The sequence below is a fragment of the Gadus chalcogrammus genome, chromosome 14 (genome assembly GCF_026213295.1).
Source record: "Gadus chalcogrammus isolate NIFS_2021 chromosome 14, NIFS_Gcha_1.0, whole genome shotgun sequence".
In the NCBI taxonomy this organism is placed as follows: domain Eukaryota; kingdom Metazoa; phylum Chordata; class Actinopteri; order Gadiformes; family Gadidae; genus Gadus; species Gadus chalcogrammus.
This window is the reverse complement of record NC_079425.1, coordinates 18,471,493-18,496,751: the sequence shown is the minus strand read 5'-3', so window position 1 is coordinate 18,496,751 and position 25,259 is coordinate 18,471,493. Positions and strand designations below refer to the sequence as shown.

Sequence of the window (25,259 nt, the reverse complement as noted above, 5' to 3'; positions counted from 1 at the left end):
GTCAAATCTAGATAAACCCTGACAGGAGACATCCACAATGTTGTTCCAGATGCTTCCACGGCTGTCCCCGGCGCCCGGGTCATCACCATGGCGGCCATCGACATGCACCGCCCCGCCACCAACGCCAACCTCGTCCTCTCCAACCCCCTGCTGGCCATGGAGCGGCTGGGCGGCGACTCCGTGTCCGCCGGCGTGCCGCGCTCCAGCGGCAGCCTGACCCTGCGGCCCAACAGCCTGAACAGCCCCGCCCCGGGCGCCGCCGACCCGGAGGGCGGCCCGGGCTGGGCGGCCCGGAGCTACAGCCTCAACTACGGCTCCCAGCACTTGCGTCGCGCCGCCGCCGCCGCGCCCCTCACCTCAGGCCAGGCCGTCCTGCCTCCCTCCTCCTCATCCTCCTCCTCCTGCAAGGACCCCAGCCTGGCGATGCAGGAGCTGCTGTGCTCCCTGACGGAGGACGCCTGCCTGGGACCCAAGGGCCTGGCCGTGAACCCGCTGAACCTCAAGCCGCCGAGCCCCGCCGGGTCGGCCGGCGGCAGCCCCGAGCTGCAGCACAGGATCAACGTGTACAACCGAAGGAACCAGGAGGAGGGGCGGAGCCAGGGTCGGGGCCAGGGGCGGGGCCAGGGTTGTGTCCTCCTTCAGACTAAGCCCCTCATCCACCTGCAGGGCGGCGGTGGGCAGCCCTCCCTGGACGAGAAGTACCGCCTGCTGGGGTCTGCGGACATGCCCCTGGGACACATGCCGGACACATAGGCTCCACGGGGGCCAGGAGACTCGAGCGGTGTTCGGCAAACTTTCGGCCTGAGTTCAATCCATATCAATCTAAGGTGAACAGGTTCCCTTTTTCTGTCTTGTTTTTGTTCGCTGTAGATTCCACTCGACAGCCAACCCCTGAGGCAAGCTTAGACATATCTGTTCCTGCAAAACTCTCTCCTCATGATTTTGAAAAGGACCGCATAGATTACTCTATATGATGCTCTGTTTTTTTTCTATATCTTATGATATCCCTGTTTGCCCTCAAAGCATTTTCGAAAACACAAAGGCCTTGATATAGCACAACAACTACTACAAGTCCCTGCTGAGAGGGAAAAACCAACGTGTCGCTGGAGACACTCTCTATCAGGAATCCTCCATTTTTACGAGAGTCACACAAAGTATTCAAACCAGCAAAGAGGACTTGTTCAACTCTTGGCTGAACATGACCTCGGAAATTACTCATGTTCCACAACAACTACAGACTCTGTGTTGCAAGCAGTGATCTTTCTTTCTTTCTATCTATTCTTCTTGTTTTCCTTTGATATTTTGTTCTTTCTTTCATTCTTTCTTCTGTATTTTACTTTCTCTCTTCCTAACTTTCGTTATACCTCTCTTTTGTTCTTTCTTTCTTCAGCTATTTCTTTCTTTCCGATTTTTCTCTTTTTGTATTAACATTTTTTAACATGTATCGTACAGTTTCTCTGTTTTCAATGTTGCCACAGGGTACGTAAACTAGTTGAGCCATGTTAACAACAGCCTTTCTGACCTTTGCCTTCTGAGGACATAGCCGCCAGTAAGCTACGACGACGGTGTGATGTTAAAGAGTGGGTGAGCCAAGGTAACCGTGACAAATTATTCAACGGTTGGACGCGATCACTATCTATCAAAACGAGAAAGTACGGTGGTAAAGTAATGACGCCATTTTAATTTGACAGACTGCGTACTCATCCCTTCCTCGGTCGGGTCTGATGAAGGCTCTGATGGCCTGTCAAAAATGGTGAACTACACAGCAGCACACATTGACTGAACCCAGTTTTACCAGACAGAGTTAAATAATAATATAGTAAATGGCGTTCTGTGTGGCTTTTGATAGGTCAGCAATCTATAATAAATTTTATCATTCAGACATACGAACATAGTTACGTTGAATCAGTTGTTATGGATTCCGATTTTTTTGAAACGTTTGCTGGCCAATGAGAAGAGTAGGGGGCGGAGCCTAGGTGCTACAACGCTCCACCAATGACATAATGGACGCAGATATTTGATTTGATTTAATTTTTGACAGCATTCTCGATTTGATTTAACACGATTAAGAGGGTATATGTTTGGTGGGTATATGTATTAATTGGATTATTATTAAAGTGATTATTAGATTGGAACGCTTGTAGCATGAACCTTTAAAAGATTTGCGCTCTGAATGGCAATCTAATCCTTTGCACTTTAATGTTTACAGACAGATTTGTCAATTTACTATGGAGTAATCTGTTGCCAAATGCAGCTTTTGTCATTTGAATAAAAAAGATATGACATCTGGTTTACTGACAAAAGCCATTTTTCTTTTTTCAGCCATATTTCACTGGTCTCCAAAAGAGTTAACTGAATAGGAAAGATCTGATGTATTTTGAGTCATGCTAACAATTGGTTCAACTCTGCATCAGAAATAAGCCTATAACATCCCCCCCCTTCCCTCTTTCTTTTACAATACAATGCAATATGTTACGACAATACATTACACTTGCAAGTGTCATCCTATTTGCATACCACACTAAATATGTTAATTATTTAAGGTTATTAAGGATGATGAACCTGTCAAAACGACAGCTTATTGTTGAATTCAACCCCTGGAATAAAAACCTAAAAAAATATTCATTCAACAGATACTTAATTGTACTATCTTGTTGCTTGTCAAAAGAGAATGTTTGAGTAAGAAACGTTGAAATTACGGCGCATTGTAACTAACATTTTTTTTTAGATCTAAGTTTTTAAATGTAATCAATCAACACAATTAAAAAGAAGAAAAGGTGACAAGAAATATTTTTTTAATGCACTTTGATCAAAACTATCAATGTTTTAAAATAATAATGACTTATTATCTGAATATTTTTATCAAATTATTTCACTTAAGATTCATGAATACACTGAAGTAACGTTTTTTTATCTGCCACATAAGTGATAATTATTTTGTTGTTGATTTTTAATTTTCCATTTAAAAAAAAGGGTTTCCTCACTTCCTGAAACCGCAGTTTCCTGTTGTGCCCCCATGGCTCTGCCCCAACTTTGTTAATTGTGCTGCAGTCTTTTGGGACTGAGCATAGCTGTAATGTGATCCCAGGCAGGTGATGAATCTGAAACCGCCTATTGCTATCCTGACCACTGCAACGCAGTTTACCAGCACACTAACACATCATAGCATGCCAGCGCTGCATAAATAACTCATCAGGTGTGGACTAGTCTTTCACACACACAATGACGGCCGCTTCAATGTGGGTGCCAGACCTTAGCTTGGCATCGTATCCTTTACCGCCATTACTGTTTAGAGTCAAGTGTAGGGGTGCCATGCCTCTAAATTAAACCTTACGAGAGTCAACAAAGCATGCAAATGGAATCAAAATCAAATCAATGTGAAAGCATACACCGGCCGGCCCTGTGCCACTGCAAGGATTCGGAAGGAATGCATTTTCTAGCTGAATTTTTTTGATTCAATAGTCTTTGCTGTAACTTGTGTCTTTTTTTCTCTCCAATGAAAAATAGAACAGGTCGAAATTATTCAAATGATCCCCCATTGATCATATCTCACCACTTTGAAAGTCACAGTGAGTATTTGTTTCGCAGTTGTTTGACAGTTAATGAAACTAAGCACTTTGGTAGCACGTATGCTAGCCAGCTAAAGGGCTTCTCTCCAGTGAACCGGTAGCTGGCTCCTGTCACATTCATACGAGGCCGCGGCTGAGGAAACAGTGACCATTAGACACCAGTCTTAATAATTCAAATGTTTTAATAACGGTTCAGAGGGAGCCACTTTGGCTGCATTAACATTCAATGATCATTGTTTTCACTGTCAAAAAGCAGATTGAAATGGATGGCATTGAGATTAAATAGGGACGTTCTTCATTCTGGAGAATGTATTGTTTTATTTGAAAGTATTATTTAAAATTAGAGGAGAATGATTAGAGGGGCTGAGAAGGTCTGTGAACAATTAAACTATTTTAAAGGGGAGCAGCATTCGATGTGGGTGATTTAAGAATGTAAATACAAAAGCTTTCTGTCTTTTTTTTCCTTTTTCTCTTTGATCAACTTTCACTGACGGTTTTTGCTATTCAATGGAGGGTAAGGCTTTGCCAAAAGTATTTTTAGACAATAGCTATCTTTCAAATTGATTGATAAACCTATGTTTATATATTGTACGATCAAATTATCTTCATGGATAATAATACAGACAGTGATCCTGGTGTCATTCAATTAAGATTTCCATAACTCAACAGCAATTCAGAAATGATCCAACTTCGGCAGTGGCACTTCTAGGTTGATTTCAGTGGGTGAAAGTGAAAGAGAGTTTTGGACACAGCTCAATAGAATCCCCCAGCTTGTATGATGTTAAAATCAGTCAAATCTCATCCAGAACAGAATAGATGGGTAGCTGGTGGTGGTTGGTGGGGGGGGGGGGGGGGTAGGCTGACAGATTTAGATCACATCCAACACAAGCCACCCTTTCAGGGCAGGCTCTGAAGCAGGGAAGAAGAAAATAAATATAAATTATACATCGTTTTTTAAAAAGCTTCTCAGGTTCGCTTTTTCCAAACACACTTCTTAAGTGCACTTGATTCAGAGGCTGGCAGACTTCTTCTGGTAGAGGAGATCCACTTAGGAGGCCGTTGTCATGGCTACATACGCTTTTCTTGCTTTATTTCTTACTTTTTTTATATTTGCATAAAGCCAGTCTTCTGGTGCCCCTTTATCTGTTATGTATTGTTATAGTCAAAGTCAGAAATTATGCCTAGGCAGATTTTTTGGTTTCCCGAACAAGGATTATGGTAAAGGAAAAATGTAGGCTAGAGAAGATAAAGGCCTGCATTCATGTAATATTTTCTGTTGTTGTTAATCTTACTGAGAGAAAAACAAACAAAATCCTAATCTAGAAATAAGTGCCAGTTGTGCAATAATTACCTAGTTTAACAATGAAGTAAACACTAATTCCAAACAACCTTCACACACATTTTGTACGCTCACATTTTCTTATTATATTCTCCACATTTTTCACATCACAATGTTTTGTAATGTTAAAGGGCAGTTTCTCAGATAGACGCACAAGCTCAGTCAGCTGACGAACGAGATCAACTGGCCCTGGTCCCGCGAGACCCGGAGCGCCGAAGACTGGAATGAAATAATGAACAACAAAATTAACTTAGCCCGGTGTTCCTCCAGCGCGTCACCCTGCGTTCTTATGCATGGCTTCTTTGCCGGGTAAATTGGCGGATGTTTTTGAGTTAAAAGCACGATTCTTTGGGGAAATAATTTCCATAGATTTAAACATTTTCCCAAGATCATTTTGAGAAAACATGTTCATAATGACTCTGCTGTGAAATTAATGCATCGCAAGACTTGATGACAACAGCAGAGATCTGCCTTTTATTAATTCATGATCATTTGTGTTGGGCCAGTATAGGACATTTGTTGAAGAATCAAATTTCTTGAACTACGAAATATTTAACTCAAGAATCACTTAAACTTTAAACACAACCATCAATAAAAAAAAAAGATAATATAGAGAAATATGTGCCACTTTTTCCACTGGAATCTATTTAAATTTGTAATATTTCATGCCTTTTCATAAACGTAAAAATCCCATGCCCATCATGAGATTAAATAAATCGACTTCATTAGATTAAGTAAGGTATGATCAGAAACAAAACACTGCATCATTGTTTAATCAAAGTTCAATCAAATAAATTAGTACTTTTTGGGGGGAAATCTTACATTGAAGCCTCACAAGAATAACTGACAGAACTGCTGAATGTTTGGTTCTTTGAATCATCTCGTTACTCATTGGACTTCATGTGAATTATTGTATGTGAGTTCCTGTGTGAGTATTCCTGACTACAGACCTCTTGGAGCACACACACACACACACACACACACACACACACACACACACACACACACACACACACACACACACACACACACACACACTCACACACACACACACACACACACACACACACACACACACACACACACACACACACACACACACACACACACACACACACACACACACACACACACACACACACACACACAAACCCCGGCCTTGAGTCCCAGATCATGGGTTGGGACCTCAACCCTTCAGAATCTGGTATGCCTCCATTTGTAACCGTCGGCAACCAGCGCAATCAGAGTCCTCGTGCCGGAGCTCAGGCTCAGGGTGTCTGTGCCCATGTGCAGCCCCCCACCCCCGCAATATTACCATCTGGCCCCTGAGGACCTGCCCATCAATTGCTTTCAGCTAAATGCACTCACATATGAATATTTCAGGACAATTTAATGTTTCAGCCACAGCCCCAAAGGAGCACAGCATCAATTTGTGAACACAGTTCTGGCAGAGTTAAAAGCCAGGCTGGATCATGAAGGATGAGAGTCTCTGCCAATCCAGAGGGGCTGTGTTTCTACTTTCAGGGAGAGCGCCAAAGAGAGAGAGAGAGAGCAGTAGCCCCAGCTCTCTCGTTCAGAGATGTGGACAAACAGCCGGGTCGGGCGGTCAGCGTTCGGCTGGGAATCACACGGCGACGGAGCGGGAGCGAGCCCAGGCTACCATCCAGCCGCCTGTGTGCCAAGGTTGGCCTGTTTACCCTGAATGTTGTTCATCTTCCGTTTGCCATTGATCCTCACAAGCACACCTACCTAACTTTCAACAAACACACACACCACACACACACACACACACACACACACACACACACACACACACACACACACACACACACACACACACACACACACACACACACACACACACACACACACACACACACACACTTTACATATCACACCCCCACACACACACACACACACACACAACACAGAGCGAACGCATGCAAAGAGCACACACACACCGCACATATAACACACACTCTGCACATATAACACACACACAGAACATAGAGAGAACACATGCACATAGCACACACACACACACACGGCGCACTAATGACACACACCCACACACACACACACACACACACACACACACACACAGGGCTGGGGGGAGTGCCGGCCGAGGTGGTCATGCTGGCCTGATGCGATCCATACTGCAGACCAGCCCAGCGTGTGAGGACACCAGTGCCTCACACCACACCAGCTTGTCACGCAGAGGGGCTAATTAGCCGGTCGGTAAACATGCTAGGGAAGTTAGAGATTGCATTGTGATCATAGTAATGCAAGAGAGGGGTGATGGTGGAATAAAACATGACTATTGACAACTGGGCTTGTGTCTTAGTATTTCTGGGTTTGGTTATTCACATATCCTTACAAGCAGGGTTGGGAAATGCTGTTGAACCCTGAATAAACGTCATTGTTCATTTTATGAATTTATTCATGTATAAGTTGACAGGACAAAGCCCATGGATTAAGTCTCTCCAATTTAACACATAGGCTAAAAACACGAGGTAAGATAATTGGAAGCAATTAAGCAATTGTTCTGACTAGGTTGATTACACACACATACCATTGACCCTGTCTCATGTTGGAGCTTAATTAACTAAAAACAAGATAGGTATTTGTAAGATAAAAGCGTCAACTGACAGTTACACTAATAGGGCGCTAATGGCCCGCATACTTTGGCTTTACAAAGAAAGCCTGTGCCCGAGGCAGCAATCAAAAATTAATACTAATTATCATGTGAATACTGCATTAAGTCAGAAGGATTATGAATTATACATCTGCAACACGGACGCTCTCACAATAGGCTTGCTAATGTCATTTGTGACTTTTGAATGGAACTGCGTAAGAGTTGGATTCTCAATGTACCTCTTCACAGTGGTATTATTTGTCCTCTGCCATCTGATCCTGGGCATCAGGTCTAGCCCTGCTGCATTAGCAGGTCTTGACCAGTCGTTACACATAGAAATACCACAAGTTACAATAAACTACAGGATACAGATTCGGTTAAGAGTCATTACCTGTACAACTGTACTTTTTGAACTATGCATTTCTATTGTTATGCACTCGCCACAGCAGTACCGGAGGTCTCATGAAGTCCCATTCCCAGTGTAAAGAACGCATGAGGAAACTCTTCTGGTTCGGATTAGGGTACACAATCGGATGATTTACGTTTTAGGATGAGTAATGGGCGTTTTTTTTGGAAGAACGTCAAATAGACATCAAACTTTATTAGACTTTGTTCAATATTTGGTCAGCTCTCATGCCTCATAGGCAGAAGGTTCTGGAGACCTCAATCACCTGTATTATTAGTTTAAAATGATTCGGAACATTTTCAATCTCTTGTAGAATATGTCTTAATTATAGTTAAAGTGCTTACATGTTACAATGCTCTCAATTTGTATGGCGCTTAATTGTCACATGACAAATTACTATTTTTTAAATCTTCCAGTTTTAAACATTTATTACTTTCATGATAAAACTATACTTTAACAGATGTTTTGCAGAATATATGTTTTCAATTGAAGCACATGGTCTTCCTCTACCTCATCAAACACACATTGTGAATGTGAGTCCTTCCCTTGCTTCACTGTGTATTACACCGTTCCTCTAGTGCAACACTAGTACAAGCACACAACGCACTCCCTCTGCTGCACCGCATGCTTCCAACAGACTGACGACAAAATATCCCCATGGATGGGATAGTTTAATTCTAGCTCCCAAAAAACAAAGACATTCCAACAGACATAGACCGACTGGCCCGGCTTCAACCAAAACCAATCTTCAGGACTTCTAAGAAATAGAAGCCCTAGTAAATCACTCTGTTGGTCTGACAATGCGGGCCGGTTGCCATGAACCTCTGAAACATTTAAGTGAGACCAGTAAGTCCAAATTCACCAAAGCAGTCTGAGTGTCCAAACAGAAACATTTATGTCCTGGCCCAGACAAAAGTTGAAGCTGATTCCATTTGTAGTTTTACAACCAAATCAATTGATATAAATGAATAGAGAGAGGTGTTTATGGTTAATGAGGGGTCAATCAAATAATGATTGGATTCAATAATGATACTTTAATACATATCAGGATAACACAATGTGGGTACATTAATTAAACATCATTAGCTATTAATTAAATAAAGTTAATGAGCAGTTAACCCATGGTCTAGTCATTTAGATCACACACACTTTTTTAGTGTGTGTGAACTAAATGACTAGATCATTTATTAATTGTGTTCATGTTTACTACTGGTTTTCATAACCTAGTGTAAATTAATGGTTATTAAATGTACCCTTATTGTAAAAAGAAAAAAATGTTTCTCCAAAGAGAAACATGTTGCTCCTGTTTGGCTGATATCATTTGTACATATATAGCCAAATAAAATAATATCTATAGAAGGGCTTTAATGGGAAGCGGTTGGATAGTCTCGTGGGATGCTAGCGCTGAAATAACTGTCCTCTGAGGTTCCAAGTGAAAACCCTGCATACACTGCATATACTCTCTCCCATGCAGCTATTGAATATATAGATGAATGACATCTTGATTTAGCCTTTGACCCTTTGTGCATATGGGGTATTTTAGCCTATATGGAATATAATATATTCTAGGATCTATGAATTGTGGGTATGGAGAGGCGCATGGCGGCTTCATGAATAAGCAACAGTGTGGACATGAACCAGAGTTTGGCAGAGGCGTTCATTAAAGATTCAGGGTTCATAATTAAAGCATGCTGTGGCGGTTAACCACACTCAGAGACTCTTCTTTGTACCCCAATTCTCCCAATACATGAAGAAAGAAACAACAGCCGGGCCAAAGACAGTCAGGAAGGCAGACAGACAGTCATACAGAAGATATAGACAGACATTAGAATTAAAGTGCAACTCAGAAAGAAACAGGCATACAAAAAGACACAGAGAGGCAAGCAGACAGAAGAGCAGAAAGACAGGCAAGCATGCAGGTGGACTGACAGACTAAATAAGTGTATGAAAAGTAGAATAAGTGTACTTTTGACACAGGCAGACTAGCAGGCAGGTAGACAGACAGACAGACAGACAGACAGACAGACAGACAGACAGACAGACAGACAGACAGACAGACAGACAGACAGACAGACAGACAGACAGACAGACAGACAGACAGACAGACAGACAGACAGACAGACAGACAGACAGACAGACAGACAGACAGACAGACAGACAGACAGACAGACAGACAGACAGACACAAGCATGAAAGGTTAAATCTGGAAGAACATAATCATGCCCCATGTACTATTAAGACTGACTCCATCCAGCTCCAACATGTCATGCTGATGAACCGTTACAGAAAAACTAGAATCTGATTGGTGGGAAAACCTTAAACCAAATACTACATGCACATCCTATCTGTGATCCGGTTTCATCTGTCCCAAAAAAAAATTGTTTACTCCACTTGCCAATTTAGTCAAAACAAAAAAAACATAGGCGGCATAAATTGTCCTGACAAAGGTGTCTTGGGGTTTGACCCGACAGTGTGTGAAACAGTAGCCTCCTCCTCCAGCCTAGTGTGTGGGTCTGGGAAGGGGATTCGGCAGAGAGAAGGGCAGTATTAGGTTAACATGGACGGAGTGCACAAAGAATCCTGTGTGTGGAATCAGAAAGGGAGAGTATAAAAGGGGCATTAATGGAGGTAATGAGCTCTCTGAGGAAACCATACAGGTCCGGGAGAGACTTAAGTATTTACCATTTACATTAGGATTAGGCCCATTTCAGGGGGAACTCGGGAAATGTGGAGGGCATTTAAGTCTATCTCTCAGGAATCATTTGAGCCTGCAGAGCACGACACCAAACATGTTTTACATGTTAATGCCTTGGATGCTCGTCATCCTTCGGCCCGGACTGAACTATTTTATGAACTTTTGCTTTCTGAATCCTGGGACGTTTATCTCTGCAGTAAAGGCCTGAATTCGTGGTCAGTTGAACTTGAGTTATATACATGAGATATTGTTTAATGCACCCTAACTCAATTGGAACGCCATTAGATGAGAGGGTTGACAGTTCTATTCCAGAATGACTGATCACCCAAGCCATAATTGAGGCGAGTGCAGTTGTGGAAGACCTCGTCCTTCTCAGATGGCAGAGGGAAAAAGCCTTTAGTTGCATTAAGGAGTAATCCTCCTCACTGAGCAATGTGTTAAACACAACACTGTAAAAAACTATTTTGATCAAATTATCGATACGCTGACCGAGGTCTTTCGGACTCTTTGAGAATATTTTTTTAAAGGAAGCAGTTATATTGCTCTTCATTTAAGTAGTTGGCTAAGCTGATTCACCCCCTAAATACCCTTTGAATTCAACCTGAAAATGTCACTCAAAGATATTTCATGGGAATCAGACATTTGAGTTTCATATTCCTATTAGAATTTGCTTTGAACATATTTATAACATATAATATATAGAACATACTCATATTTTGCTAAGAGAATTTAACTAGATGCATGGACAAAATGTCTCGGAAAAATTCTAATTTGTGAATTCCGGGTGGTGACAACAAGTGCAATTTCAGCAGGCTAATCAATAATCAAATGTATTGCCTTCATTAAAGTGAATAAATAAATTTTCTATATCGATGACTCAGACTGTGAGATGGAATCAGACAGACACACACACACACACACACACACACACACACACACACACACACACACACACACAGCCAGAGAGAGACAGGGGAAGAGAGAGAAAGTGAGGGAAAGAGAAAATAGTTGTTTTCTTCAAAACCATCCCTTCCTGTGTCTCCATTGCTTTTCAATAATACATACAGTAATACGCTTTGAAACTGGAAACGTTTACCTGCGCTGCGGTGTTAATTACAGCTTACATGGGACCTTTGAAAGTATTGCTGGCCACCAGCCTGGACCCATGGACTGGTAGCATAACAACGTATAATATTTACCTGTGTGTTTCAGGTCTATACACATGGATTTAGTTTGCAGAACTGTGGGAGTGCACCTTTAAATTAACATAATGTCAGCTTCGTGAGAGAGTGAGAGAGAGAGAGAGAGAGAGAGAGGGGAAAGCTAAAATAGCTTGTTAAAATATATTAATATGTACAAATATAAATATATTACGTAAGAATTGTTCATGAGATTTTATTTATTTGTCCCGTTAGTCTTTGGTCTTTCCTGTTTTGAACTGTTTAGCTTTGATGTTGTGTTTTTTGGAAAATCCAATTTGAGATCTTATAGTCACATGTATTGCATAGAGGCCTGACTTAAAATGTTGAGGGACGTATCTGAAATTACAAGACCACCTTTCTATAAATAATCTTAAACTAAACTTCTTAATAACACATATGATATTAAATAAAGACAATAATGAATGAAGTTAAATATACGCTTAAATCGTAGGCTGCAACATTTTCTGGAGTTTCGTCTTCGAAGATGTATGTCCTTTTAAAACGTAAAGAGTACTTTATGGAACTCGGAAAATCTGCGAAATATCATAGCGTCTTCAATGATGTAGTTTTCTTGTGTTTCCAGTAGATGGCCTTGTTCTCGAATACATAACCAAAAAGCGCTGGGCGAGGCATCAAGTGTCAAAATCCCTTCAGCATGACATATAAACAATGCTTGTACTTAAAACATATTGAATCAATAGCCATACTTTTTCACAACGTGCAGATAAATATATGTTTCGCACTATTTCTCGTAGAAAAACGTTATGTTGAAGAAAAATTGAAAAAGGGAATTTAAAACGATACACCTTAAAAAGTAATTACATTCTTGAATCATTATATACACATACAAATTTAACAAAAAAAATGCGTTCATTCTTGCCTTTGAGAAAAGCACAGTCCGGTTTTACGCATGATGACGCATGACGTCAGAGAGCGGTGTGACTACGGGACAGCCTGCTCGCCCCCTCCGCCCCTCCCCCGCACCCCCCGGGTCCGGACAGACACAAGTTATTATCAGGCAACCAGGCACGGGCCAGTCGGCTTCTCACCTCTTTTCTGCACCTACCGCTCTCCCTTCATCCGTTCTGTATGGTGGATATTATCTTCAACTCTTCTTTCTTGGGTGATATGGGGGATCATTCCAAAAGTAAGTCCCCGTCTGCCGATCGTTTCATTTTGTTAGTAGCTTACGTCAAAAGAAAATTGTATTGTGGCACATTTTTTGTTTTTATTATAGGCTAGTGCCTTTCTTTATTGTATGTATTGGCATGTTTCTTTAAGGCGGATGTGTTCGTCATTAAGATTCACTTATATTTATGTATTTTTTTTCGACCACGAGTAGATGCTGGATAAATGGAAACCAATTATTTCGATTTAAAGGAATGCTCAAAGGTCCATCCGTTGCATACAACTAAGAGCTACCCTCTTCAAGAGAGCACAGCCAAGACAAAATTGGCAAGGTTCTGAAGTTAGTGTTTCTCAGAATTTAACTGCGTTAAAGTTAAAACGCTGGCGTGGTTTAAGGTACCCAATCGTGGCTTATTTTTTTTTACACGACTCCGAGGTTCAAAACCGTCGCTTTTCTTTTTGCAGAGAAGTCTGGATTCGCAATGTGTGTAGGATGTGGAAGTCAGATCCATGACCAGTACATACTGAGAGTCTCCCCCGACCTGGAGTGGCATGCAGCCTGCCTGAAGTGTGCAGAGTGCAGCCAATACCTGGACGAGTCCTGCACTTGCTTCGTCCGCGACGGCAAAACCTATTGCAAAAGAGACTATGTAAGGTAGGCTTTAGGAAGTATTGTTTACCTCTTAAAAAACACATGTTGTACAGACTACATTATTATTAGTCAAAACACGACAAATATACTACATCTCTAATTGCATAACATAACTGTGTGCCATGAAAGTAAATAGTAAACAACTATTTAATTTGTGATTGATCCAAGATTGAACGAAAACAATGTGTAAAATGCACATGCATCTGCATTTTAGCAATGTATTGAAATGCACACAAACGCAACCTTACAGCAACATACATACACACATTGTCAAACTTTTAAAATAAATGCAATAATAAATATCCATGGTCCCCACTATTCTTCTGAGTAACACAAGTTATGTTTTGTCTCCCCCGTCCTTTTACGCAGGCTGTTCGGCATCAAATGCTCCAAATGCAACCTGGGCTTCAGCAGCAGCGACCTGGTCATGCGGGCCAGGGACAACGTGTACCACATCGAGTGTTTCCGCTGCTCGGTGTGCAGCAGACAGCTCCTGCCGGGGGACGAGTTCTCCCTGCGGGACGAGGAGCTGCTGTGTCGGGCTGATCACAGCCTGCTGGTGGAGCGGAGCTCCGCCGGCAGCCCCGTCAGCCCGGGACACATCCACTCCAGCAGGCCGCTGCACCTAGCAGGTCAGAGGATAATAATTATGCCAATGATTCTTACTAATAATACAAATGCTACTCAAGTAGAATTTGTATAGAAAATAACAGTTAGGCCTAGGGCCTCTACTTCGAAAGTTAATAATAAAGTTTTTGATAATAGGCCTAATATAATGTTAATAATCCTAATAAGCCTAATAATTCTAAGAATATCAACAAAATAATAGGCTAATACAAATGGACGCAATACGAAATAAAGAATAAATCCTTGGAAAGTAAATTGTATTATCAATGCGTTTTGTCTTATAAATGTTTTAAAACATCTAGGCGGTTACATTATTAGGTGTAGGCTACTTTTTCATTTAGTTAAATTTTTTAACGGAATGTAATTTAACGAAATGCACTAATAAAGTGTGTGACCATGCGTGTTTGCGTGTGGTTTATGTGTGGGTGTGTGTGTGTATGTGTGTGTGTGTGTGTGTGTGTGTGTGTGTGTGTGTGTGTGTGTGTGTGTGTGTGTGTGTGTGTGTGTGTGTGTGTGTGTGTGTGTGTGTGTGTGTGTGTGTGTGTGTGTGTGTGTGTGTGTGGTAAGGGTTGTGATTGATGAGATAATGAGTTTCCCGCTCCACTCTAAGATACACTTGTTAATTTCATAATTGATCTCATTAATACTATTAGTTCGTTGCCACGATCCGAATAATCCAGGCTCGTATTGGTTCTAAAGGCGGTGACATCTCATTGGACCAGCTCACCGAATAATAATACCAGAGCCTAAACATGACTATTTAAATAACAGTTATGATAGAGCATTGGAATAAATGAACACAGGCCTCCGTGAAGATAGTGCATGTGGCCAGAGGGCCAGTTGGACAGTTTGTAGAGAGAGGTAGTAGACCTCGAACCATTTCCTTCACAACATTGTCAGACAGAACTTGAGTGACATTTTATTTATTTTTGATATTGATATTTCTTAAATTGAATTTATTTAAATATTAATTCAAATATTTTCTTCAAGCAATGGTTTAGCATTTCAAGTTCCAAGGTATTACCTTGAAAATTTAGGATTTGTTTTATGATTTTTAATAACTTGTTTTAGATCATTATTAGGCAAACGTGCTTTACTTAACATTACGTAAAATATAGGGTCAGAAGGGAGGCCATTAGGTCTTTCTTCTTACCCTATTCAAGAATTAAAAAATCTATTCAAGAATAAGATAACCCATTATAATAGCCTAAACATTGAAAATCTGAAAAGCCTATAAAATGCACAATACATTACTTTTATAATTTGTTTTGCAACGGTCACTCTGTTCTATAAAACCCCTTTAAATGTCCTTATCAAATTTTATATATTTTTATTTTTATATATTTTGTTTTTGAACATATTTTCTCCACCGCTACACAGAACCAGTGACGGTGCGGCAGGCCCCGCACAGGAACCACGTGCATAAGCAGTCGGAGAAGACGACGCGCGTCCGAACGGTGCTGAACGAGAAGCAGCTGCACACGCTGCGGACGTGCTACAACGCCAACCCGCGGCCCGACGCGCTCATGAAGGAGCAGCTGGTAGAGATGACGAGCCTGAGCCCGCGGGTGATCCGGGTTTGGTTCCAGAACAAGCGGTGCAAAGACAAGAAGAGGTCCATCCTCATGAAGCAGCTCCAACAGCAGCACCACTCCGATAAGACTGTAAGCATCTTCGTAAGTGGAACAAAAAAAACAACCCTGCAGGGTTGAAACCTTTTTCTACATTATCGATTGTATTTTATTGGGTTGACACATTTATTCACGTTTCACTGTGTTTCACTGTGTGTGTGTGTGTGTGTGTGTGTGTGTGTGTGTGTGTGTGTGTGTGTGTGTGTGTGTGTGTGTGTGTGTGTGTGTGTGTGTGTGTGTGTGTGTGTGTGTGTGTGTGTGTGTGTGTGTGTGTGTGTGTGTGTGTGTGTATATTTGTATAAAGATGAGTCGACAAATTGCAACGTTTATTTGGTTAAACAAATAAATGTTTTAATATATCTCTTCATGGACAACTGGTCAAAATAAGATGCGTTTGCTTTATTTTCTTATGTATATATATTTTTTCCCCACGCAGAACTTGCAAGGGCTGACGGGGACGCCGCTGGTGGCTGGCAGCCCCATCCGGCACGAGGGCAGCCTGCAGTGCAACCCGGTGGAGGTGCAGACCTTCCAGCCGCCCTGGAAGGCCCTGAGCGAGTTCGCGCTTCAAAGCGACCTGGACCAACCGGCCTTTCAACAACTGGTGAGTGTTTCACTATCTAGTGTCTATCTCTATCGTCTCTCCTTCAGTATCCCTCGCGCTCTCTCCTTCAATGTTTCTTAGTCCAGTTCACCCTTTTTTTCAAATGTTCTCTCTCACTCTATCTTGCTCGCGCCGTCTCTCATTCCTCTCCCCCTCTCTCTTTCTCTCCTCTATCCCTCTCCCTCTCCCTCTCCTATCTCTCCCCCTCCCTCTCTCTCCTTTCTCACCCTCTCACTCTCTCTCTCTAATCCCTCTACCACCTCTTACCACTTGTTCACCCTACGTTTACAAAGTCGTCGAATAGCAGATGCGCGTCTTTTGTGCACAGGCAATTGAGAGATGATAGCTACATGCACACTAACTGCTGTAAAACCCTGTTATTACAGCCAAAATAAACTCGTGCAAATAAAACAACACAGGCCTGCGTGTTGCCATGAAGTCACTCGCACCAAGGCTGTTGATTTAACCTCTCACATCTTTCTGCTCCAGGTGTCTTTCTCAGAGTCGGGTTCGCTGGGGAACTCCTCGGGCAGCGACGTGACTTCTCTCTCCTCCCAGTTACCGGACACCCCCAACAGTATGGTACCCAGCCCGGTGGAGACGTGAGGCGGCCCGGTAGCCCCCCGCAACACCCTGCGACCTGCGACCTCCAGCAGCAGCATGCTCCCTGGACACCCCCCCCCCCGCATGTTACAGGCTCCCCACCACGACCAACCCCCTCCCCACCAAGGAAAAAGGACAAGAAGTAAAAACACTCAAAACATTGATTTTTTTTTCTTCTTTTGTATTTGATGGGACGGAGATGAGTCCGGGCGTTTTCTACCACCCCTCCCTCCATATTTCCGTCCGTTTTTTGGGAAAAAAAGAAAAGACCGCGGATGCATGACTTCGTTCGGAGGAAGAACTTAAGAGAGGACCTCTTGGTGGATATAGTAGGCTACAACCTTTCCTCAAACTACACATCGGAGTCGTTTGCAGAATGTCAACGCAGATCAGATGGACATTTAACCACCCCCCGTATCATGCTGTGTGTCGTTCTTCTTCCACTTCCTTTTTTGATACATTCATTGCGTTGTGGAGTCGAAGTGGCTCGAGTCTTTTAAGTCTTAAGGTGGGAGCATGTTGTCGAGCGATTTATTTTCGTGTTGTAAAATATTTGATCAAGTGGTTGGGCGAAGAGCTTCATGAGCTACTCGAACAAAAAAAGTAAGTTATTGTTATATTATTTATTGTCAGGAAAGCGATTCGTAAAAATAAATATTAACTAATTATTACAATAAACAGCTGAATACATGAAATGAACGAATGAATAATTTTGACCCTACACCCAACCAATTATTTAAGCTCTTCAAATCAATCTATAACTATTATTTACAATTTTGTTTAATTGATGTTTGCCAAGAAAGGGGGGGGGGGGGGTCGTGGTTGAATTTAGTAGATGATGCTATGATGAGTCTTAGTAGGCCTATTGTTTTTAGAAGGTGCAATGGAGGAATCTGGGCCCTCATCGACACTGTTTTTCGAAGGTCAGTGGCTGCACTAGAACATTTATTTTTTCCTTTTCTGTCCACAAAACCCAAGTTGGCTGGGCTGCTCCACTCAAACCTCCAGGCTGTTGCCTTATCGTCGGATCCACGGTTGTGACCCCCCCACCCTTCCCCTCCCCCCGAGTTATGTCGTAGGATAATAAGACGCTGGTCATTTTCTTTCTCGGGGGCGAATATCTGTTGTGAATTGCGCTTAGTCCTGTTTCACTGGTTAAGTCACAAGCTGTAGTCTAGACACTGCCTTGTATACATCCATTGGCGACCTCCTTTCTTATCTAGTCCTGGCATCACCCTGCAAACGATACATTGAATGAAACCACAACAAAATAACTCCCCCCCCCCCCCCACCCCCCTTCCCTTACCCGTAAGGTATAGGTCGTCGTCCGAGCGGTGCACCTCGTAAAGAGGGGGCATTCTTCCCTCTTGGTTTATTTTCATTCTGGGTCATTCCATTGCGCTGTAAGGCACAGGTCGCCCGGCAGGACGAGTCCGGACAAATGAATTGACCTCTGTCAAACCAAAGCCCTAGCCTATAAGGCAGGGTTGCATATCTGCGGATAGGACCAATTCATTGTAGCCTATGGGCCTATGTATTCTATGCATTACACGACAGCCCCATCATTTAAAGTCTATCGCAAATCGGTGTGATAAATGACAAAAGACGCAATTAATTAGGCCTACTAATTGAGCAATTTGAAACACGATAAGCGAATTAGTATGGATTAAGAATGCACGGATAACAATAACAAGGAAAACTGTTTTACTCACAAGAATGCAGTATTACCTCACCGCTGTCAAGACAAACATTGGGTGTTCTTATTATTTTATTCATGTTCCCAATGGGTCAGCCTTTTCAAGAGAAATAGCCTGTTATTTTAAAAGCATTGTTCAACTCCACATCCCACACATGTCAGACTCTGCCAGTAATACAATTTGGCCGAACAAACGACATCTAGGGTCAAACACAACAAATAATACTAATACATTAATACATGGGCGTATTTGAAAGACGAATTTAATTCTAAAATATAGACTTTCAACTTCCAATTACACCATTTTTTTCCCCCTAAATCCCAAATTAAATTATGCCTATTGAATAAACAGATAGCCTAACATAATAAGAATATTAATATGAAAAACAATAACAATTGTGCAATTTCAAGGGCAATTATATTTTACTCTGTAAACAAATCCATCCAAAATCCATGTCGTCAAATAAATGTGAAGAAACCAAATCCTGATCACTCTCAGACAGTTTGTCAAGTCTGGACAATCTCATTACTGCTTGCTTCGACATTTTAACTTAATAAAATAGATTGCTGGGGTCCAACCCTTCATAAATAAGATCACCAGAAGAAAACTCGTATGATAACTAATATAACATCTGAGATTCGATATTAATTGGAACGCACATGAACACCAATAGGCCTACATATCGGTGACGTTCTAATTGAGGTCCAATCGGTTCACATTCAATGGCAAAATAATGGTTAAAATAATGTTAAGGAGAAATTCATGCAGGAAGCATGTATTCTCCTTTAACTTAATCATATCCCGAAATAAGGCCTTTGCATTTAATTCAAACAATGCCCAAATGCAGTTCAACTAATAAGTATTATCTATGAAAGGACGGATGATGACGTCATGCGTCAACCCTCAACCGAGTATGGCTGTAAAAAAATCTACGCATTAATGATGAATAGTTACCCGGTAAAGATGTGATGGATGTAACACACTAATTGTTGGATGTGATAAGCATTAAGATAATGCCGCATGCCTTTACTGGGGGTGGGGGGCGAGACCCAAAATCACAATGGCCACTAATTGCCTTAGAGGGGGCATAAGTGAAACAAATTCTGACTTAAAAAACGAGTAGGCCTACTAAGAAATACCTTCCGAGTTTTATCCCGAGATATTTCATTAATATATTTCGACCATCATTTATGTTAAAAGACATGGGGCCATTAAAGGGGTACTGTGTAGGAGGACAATTAGTAATAACTGATGGGAAAATCGAAAAAGAACAAGGCTGGTGTGATATGAATAATCTGTGGCTACAGAATTCAGCCATAAATCATCATTAGGATTAATTTCACCATGGCAAGGTGGAAAAAGTGATTGCGATACAGAAAGTAAATTCTCTGTGCATGCGCAGTAGAAACATTGCATTCTGCATCCTTTTCCAAAATGCTGTTTAACATTTCTATGTTAAACTGAATTGTAGAATTTTACGTTTTCAATATAATTCTGCACTTCTTATCCTCCTGGACAATATTTGAAAGCATGAGAAAAATACTCTGGTACTGGTAGGTTTAATAGGGAATATGTTGTAGGAATCTCTTGGCAATTCTATGTAAGAAAAATACAATTTACAATTATGCAAGCCTTTTTTAGGGTGATCCAAACAGCTACGTAATTATTCTCAAATGTTTTCAACTGAAAACATCTTAAACATAAGCCATCTGGAAATATTAACAATAACAACAATAAGAATGATCATAATAATTAAATCATCATCATCCTTGAGCTCAACACATGCCATAGTCCTTCAAGTTCCCTGCCAGATCTTGTTTGTTGAGCACCCCTGCACTCGACTGTAACGCATAATGTTATTAGTTCCACAACATCCAGCTACGCATTTCATGCTACATTTAACACTTTCCAGAGACCAAATCTAAACACCATCATTTCTTAATGTGCATTTTTACAGGCACACTCCTCATAAACTCAGATAATCTAACAGTCTTTGTTAGCCAACCGTGGTCATTTAACTTTAACGTAATAGTACTTTCCAGATATCCAGGCTAACTACTGTATATCTAAAGAAGGAAAAACAAGGCAATAAACCATGCTAAAAACAAAAAGCCCCATTAGTGATTTGAACCCCTTCTGAACTTTGTCAGACTGAGGCGGGCTTAGACCCCCAGGACCCCCCAGGTTCTCTAACCCGAGTTTACTGCTCACTGCTCACCCAGGAAGAGGGCTGGCCTGTTGGCTAAAAGATCACTGTGGTTCCCAGAAGGTGAGTATAACACCGCAGAAGTGAATTTACACCGTCACGGATTATGATGTCAACACCGCAGATATTAGATCCTTTTGTTTTCAGGTAAGGGATTGGAAAAAGGTGTTACCCAACTGTGATGAACAACATATCCAACGGTGATGACCACAATATGGCAGTCAGGATTTCTTTATGAGGGCCCAACTCAATCTCGACTATAAGTGTGTTAATAATTTGATTCAATTTACTTTATTTAGGCTGCTTTTACAGATACGGCACTGATTCTAATCCCTTAATCACATTTAAGTATTCAGTAAGTCTTTTTTATCTAGAAAATCCCCGGACAAGCATTGAGAGGAACTGTCCTTACAGCATAAACGAATAGCTGTTGTGGTCAATAGATTTAAAATAGATCCACCATTGGGTTCACTATCATGAGATAAATGTTTATTTTAGCCATGAAACAGATTTCTATCCTCCACAAAAGATAGGAAGCTACTTAAATAAACCATGTCGAATATGAATCAATATTTAAATAATCATGTTTATGTTGTCATCTGTTGAAGCTGACAATTCGAAAAAATGGACTACACGATAAATATCCTCAGAGTATATACAAAGCACAAAATCAATTCATCTTTATATACGTATTTATTCCCCCACTATCTATAGCCCTCAGACCGTTGGAGGAAACTCCAGCGAGCGATCTTCGCCTGTGGGCCAGAAAGTATGGGAGGGGGTGGGGAGTGGGACAAACTTAAGAGTCCCTCTACTCTCGGGGGAGCCTTGCTGACAGAGCTGAGTTAATACAGCGACTAGAGACCTCAGAAGCTTACACGTCCTGCAGCTCTGCTGTGAAGGAATGAGAGGAAATAAGAATAGTTGCCTGCTTGGAGTGGTTGAAGCTGCCGCAGACACCAAAGCACACAAGCTGTGTGTTTGTGCGTGTGTGTGTGTGTGTGTGTGTGTGTGTGTGTGTGTGTGTGTGTGTGTGTGTGTGTGTGTGTGTGTGTGTGTGTGTGTGTGTGTGTGTGTGTGTGTGTGTGTGTGTGTTTGTGTGTGTCTAATCAAATCCTATTGTATGCCCACAACAAACACTGTGAACCATCACTGTCTGTGGAGATTTAGATTATCCATGATGGATGGTCACCAGGAGTGGACTGGCCATCTGGCATACCGGGCATCGTCCCGGTGGGCCGTTGACCCAATGTGGGCCGGTCCGGTCCGCTATGTTTTTTTTTTTTCTCTCTCTCAATTCCCTCCAATTGGGCCGGCCAATGGGCTACAGAGGGCTAGCAGTGTGTTGCCAGCATCGACACATATTATTGGTCTATGTTTGTCATTGTCAATCAATCATGGGCTGACAGGCTCAGAGAGCCCTGACAGTGCTGTCGCGGGAGTCGGGACGGAGCTGAAAATGGATAAGCGTAAGAAACGTCCGGGTGGAGCTGAAAAACTGCGACTTAAAAAGCTGAAGTCTCTGGAGGTGGTAGCTGCTAAATGTTCATAATTGACAGACCTATTTGGTGCCTGGCTCAACACCCAAGCAGGCTAGGGCAGTATATATATTGCCTTAAATATAACCATAAATAGAGAATTACAATTTTTTTTTATCTATAGCCGTGTGAAAAAGTTTAAGACATGAATTACAGGTCTGAATAGATTGAATACATTCTCATATACGTGTATGTGCACATGTTTTTCACACAGCTATAGATAATTTCAAGGGTTTTGTTGATGTGTAGATATGGGCGGTGGAGATGCAGCGACCACAGGAGGTTGGTTAACTTCCTGTTCAGGTTTCACACCTTTCTTGTCAGCAGCACAAGAGACACAAATTTGAAAAACAAAAACCAAAAAAAGCAACAATTGCTATTTACAGTGCTGTACTATTATTCGGATGTATGACCTTGATTAAATTGTTTTAATCAAGTACATACAGGGTTCTTCCTGTTCGTCTCGTCCCACCCCTAGTGCTGATCATGTAGTGGGCTGGTCTGGACAGAAAATGCCAGGCCTGCGAATAGGAAAAATAGAGAAATATCCAGCAGCCAGGTCGTCCTCCTCACTGCGTATCACGTCATTAGTCTGCTAATCCGGTGGTGGGAGTGCTTCCACTCCCCGTCTGCTATCTACCTTCAGACTTCCTAGAGCAAGATGCCCTACACCCCCGCCAGCTCCCTAATCCACTGGATCTAAATTCAAGAAGAAATTGCTTGAAAGAATAAATAAAGAATTACTCAGTAGCCAAGTAGTCAAATAAACATTATGGAACAAAAGATAAGAGAGCTGATGGTTAAGATATGTTAGTATTATTTTTGCCAACCAACAAATGACCCAACGTTCTTTTGGTGTGTAATTCCTTTGTCATCCCAACAGTGTTTACTGTGTTGTTGTGCTCTCTTGAGGCCTTTGTAGTTTTCAGAGCCTTTGTAAACAGCCCATTTAAAAGGCCAATGTATCTTTGCTGGTAATGGCCATTTTAGGGTCTAGTGACAAGAATTGTGTGGCTAATGGAAACCCAGTGTCAACATCTCTGTGTACTACCAGGGCACTTGTGTACTATTGATTCCTGTGGAGTGGATGTTTTCCTCTTTTATGGGAAACTGAAACCCCGTAGTTATAGCCAGTCAAATAGAAGCATTTTGATGTGTTTTCCTTCCACCTTGATGGATGGCAGTTTTTAAAGGACGCTACCTGTAGGGAGACAGCATGTCCTCTTCTGCTACAGAGCTGTCGATGTAACCTATAAATAATACCTTTTCCCAACCGCCGTGGTCCTCTTTCTCAACTGTGTGACTCAGGTGACCTGTGTGTGTGTGTGTGTGTGTGTGTGTGTGTGTGTGTGTGTGTGTGTGTGTGTGTGTGTGTGTGTGTGTGTGTGTGTGTGTGTGTGTACGTATGTGTACTTGTGTGCATAATTGCGTGTGGTTGTGTGTGTGTGGTGTGTGCACGGGGGCCGGTGACTTTCTCACCTGGAACACACACAGACATGGCGCCCGAGTCAGCCAATCGGGTTCCACCGGCGCTGAGACGCTGTCAGTCTGTCGTAAATCAGCCCGCCCCGCCCACACACATAAATACATGGAGAGAGAGAGAGAGAGAGAGAGAGAGAGAGAGAGAGAGAGAGAGAGAGAGAGAGAGAGAGAGAGAGAGAGAGAGAGAGAGAGAGAGAGAGAGAGAGAGAGAATGGGACAGCAAGGCAGACTGCCAATAAAACCCTATGAATACGAATATGGGAGAAAGAGGGAGAGAGAGAAAGTTGAACGCCAGCCCACTCAGCCAATGCCCGACCATGAAACCCTCAATCATCCCACCAGCTATGGGTCACCACGACGACCCACTGGGTAGGCCTACCAGGTATTGGCCCACCACTTAGGCTTACCTGGTAGATCTACCAGGGATGGAGCCACCAGGTAGATCTACCAGTTAAAGGGTAAGCAGGTAGGCTCAATTGGTAGACCCATCAGGCAGGCCCACCAGGTCTTTACCTCACGTCTGACAACGGCATGGCCGGCATGGAAGAATCCAGCAACAGAAACAACTGTCAGCACCGCTGAGACAATGAGGCCGCCGCGGGTTAGAGTTACCCGTCGCCCTCGCGCGGGATAAAAGGCAGCGCCAGGAGGTTTCGTGGAGACTCTCTGGCGTTCAGTCTGAGGTCACATCCGAGTCGGTTCAAAAGTTCGAGAAGGGAGACATACGTTGCTGTCAGAGAATTGACTTGTTGTGTCGATGAGTTACTGGCCAAGCACCGCGATTGGCGGCACATGAGTCGGGCTCGGGAGTTTGATGGGAGTAGAAAACGGGTCATAATAACGGGGCACATCCCATTAAGTGGTTTGTATGTCTTGTTCTCGGATGACGACAGTGCCACTCATTTGACTCAGCTTTGGGGAGGATGTTGTGGGCGAATAAAGTGACTTTTTGTTTAGTGGAAGATCAGAAGCCTGCAACCACCACAAATCATCCTGAGACAGGAGCCACAGACCTTTCGCAACTAGTTGCGAAAGGTATGAAAGAAACAAGGAAAGGAAAGAAACAAGGAAACGATAAGACTTTACATAGGGATACAATAATTAACCATGCATAAACATTAGTTAATGCATTAATAAGCCTAGTTAACCCTAACTATAAACATATTAAATAATATATTAATGAATACCTCAGTAAACATGAACACCTTTAGTAAATGACAACTAAAAAATTAGTCAACTGTAAAT

At 42.2% G+C, this 25,259-nt stretch overlaps 2 protein-coding genes across 3 annotated transcripts in view; both read left to right on the top strand.

Moving 5' to 3' along the window:
* Positions 1-1,161, top strand: part of LOC130403722 (transmembrane protein 266-like) — a 34,196-nt gene extending 33,035 nt beyond the window's left edge. Inside the window, exon 11 of the mRNA XM_056608143.1 lies at positions 50-1,161. Within this exon, the coding sequence (XP_056464118.1) occupies positions 50-753 (704 nt within the window). The 3' untranslated portion in view covers positions 754-1,161. The remainder of the gene's footprint in view (positions 1-49) is intronic.
* Positions 1,162-12,900: 11,739 nt separating this feature from the next.
* On the top strand, positions 12,901-17,094 carry LOC130403776 (insulin gene enhancer protein ISL-3). Of its 2 annotated transcripts, none has more exons than XM_056608251.1 (6): positions 12,901-12,993; positions 13,440-13,629; positions 13,996-14,258; positions 15,634-15,917; positions 16,321-16,488; positions 16,978-17,094. In XM_056608251.1, exons 1-6 carry the CDS (start codon positions 12,936-12,938, stop codon positions 17,092-17,094), a joined length of 1,080 nt encoding a protein of 359 aa, XP_056464226.1. In that variant the 5' UTR covers positions 12,901-12,935. The 2 variants fall into 2 exon arrangements, with proteins under 2 accessions (XP_056464226.1, XP_056464225.1); XM_056608250.1 differs by having other exon boundaries at positions 15,634-15,929.
* The last annotated feature ends 8,165 nt before the right edge of the window (positions 17,095-25,259 follow it).

Bases quoted from the DNA above. Each gene is read 5' to 3' on its own strand.
- LOC130403776 (XM_056608250.1), top strand. From the start codon at position 12,936: ATGGTGGATATTATCTTCAACTCTTCTTTCTTGGGTGATATGGGGGAT. The intron at 15,930-16,320 runs GTAAGTGGAACA...TTCCCCACGCAG, and splicing joins ATAAGACTGTAAGCATCTTC to AACTTGCAAGGGCTGACGGG. The intron at 16,489-16,977 runs GTGAGTGTTTCA...TTTCTGCTCCAG, and splicing joins AACCGGCCTTTCAACAACTG to GTGTCTTTCTCAGAGTCGGG.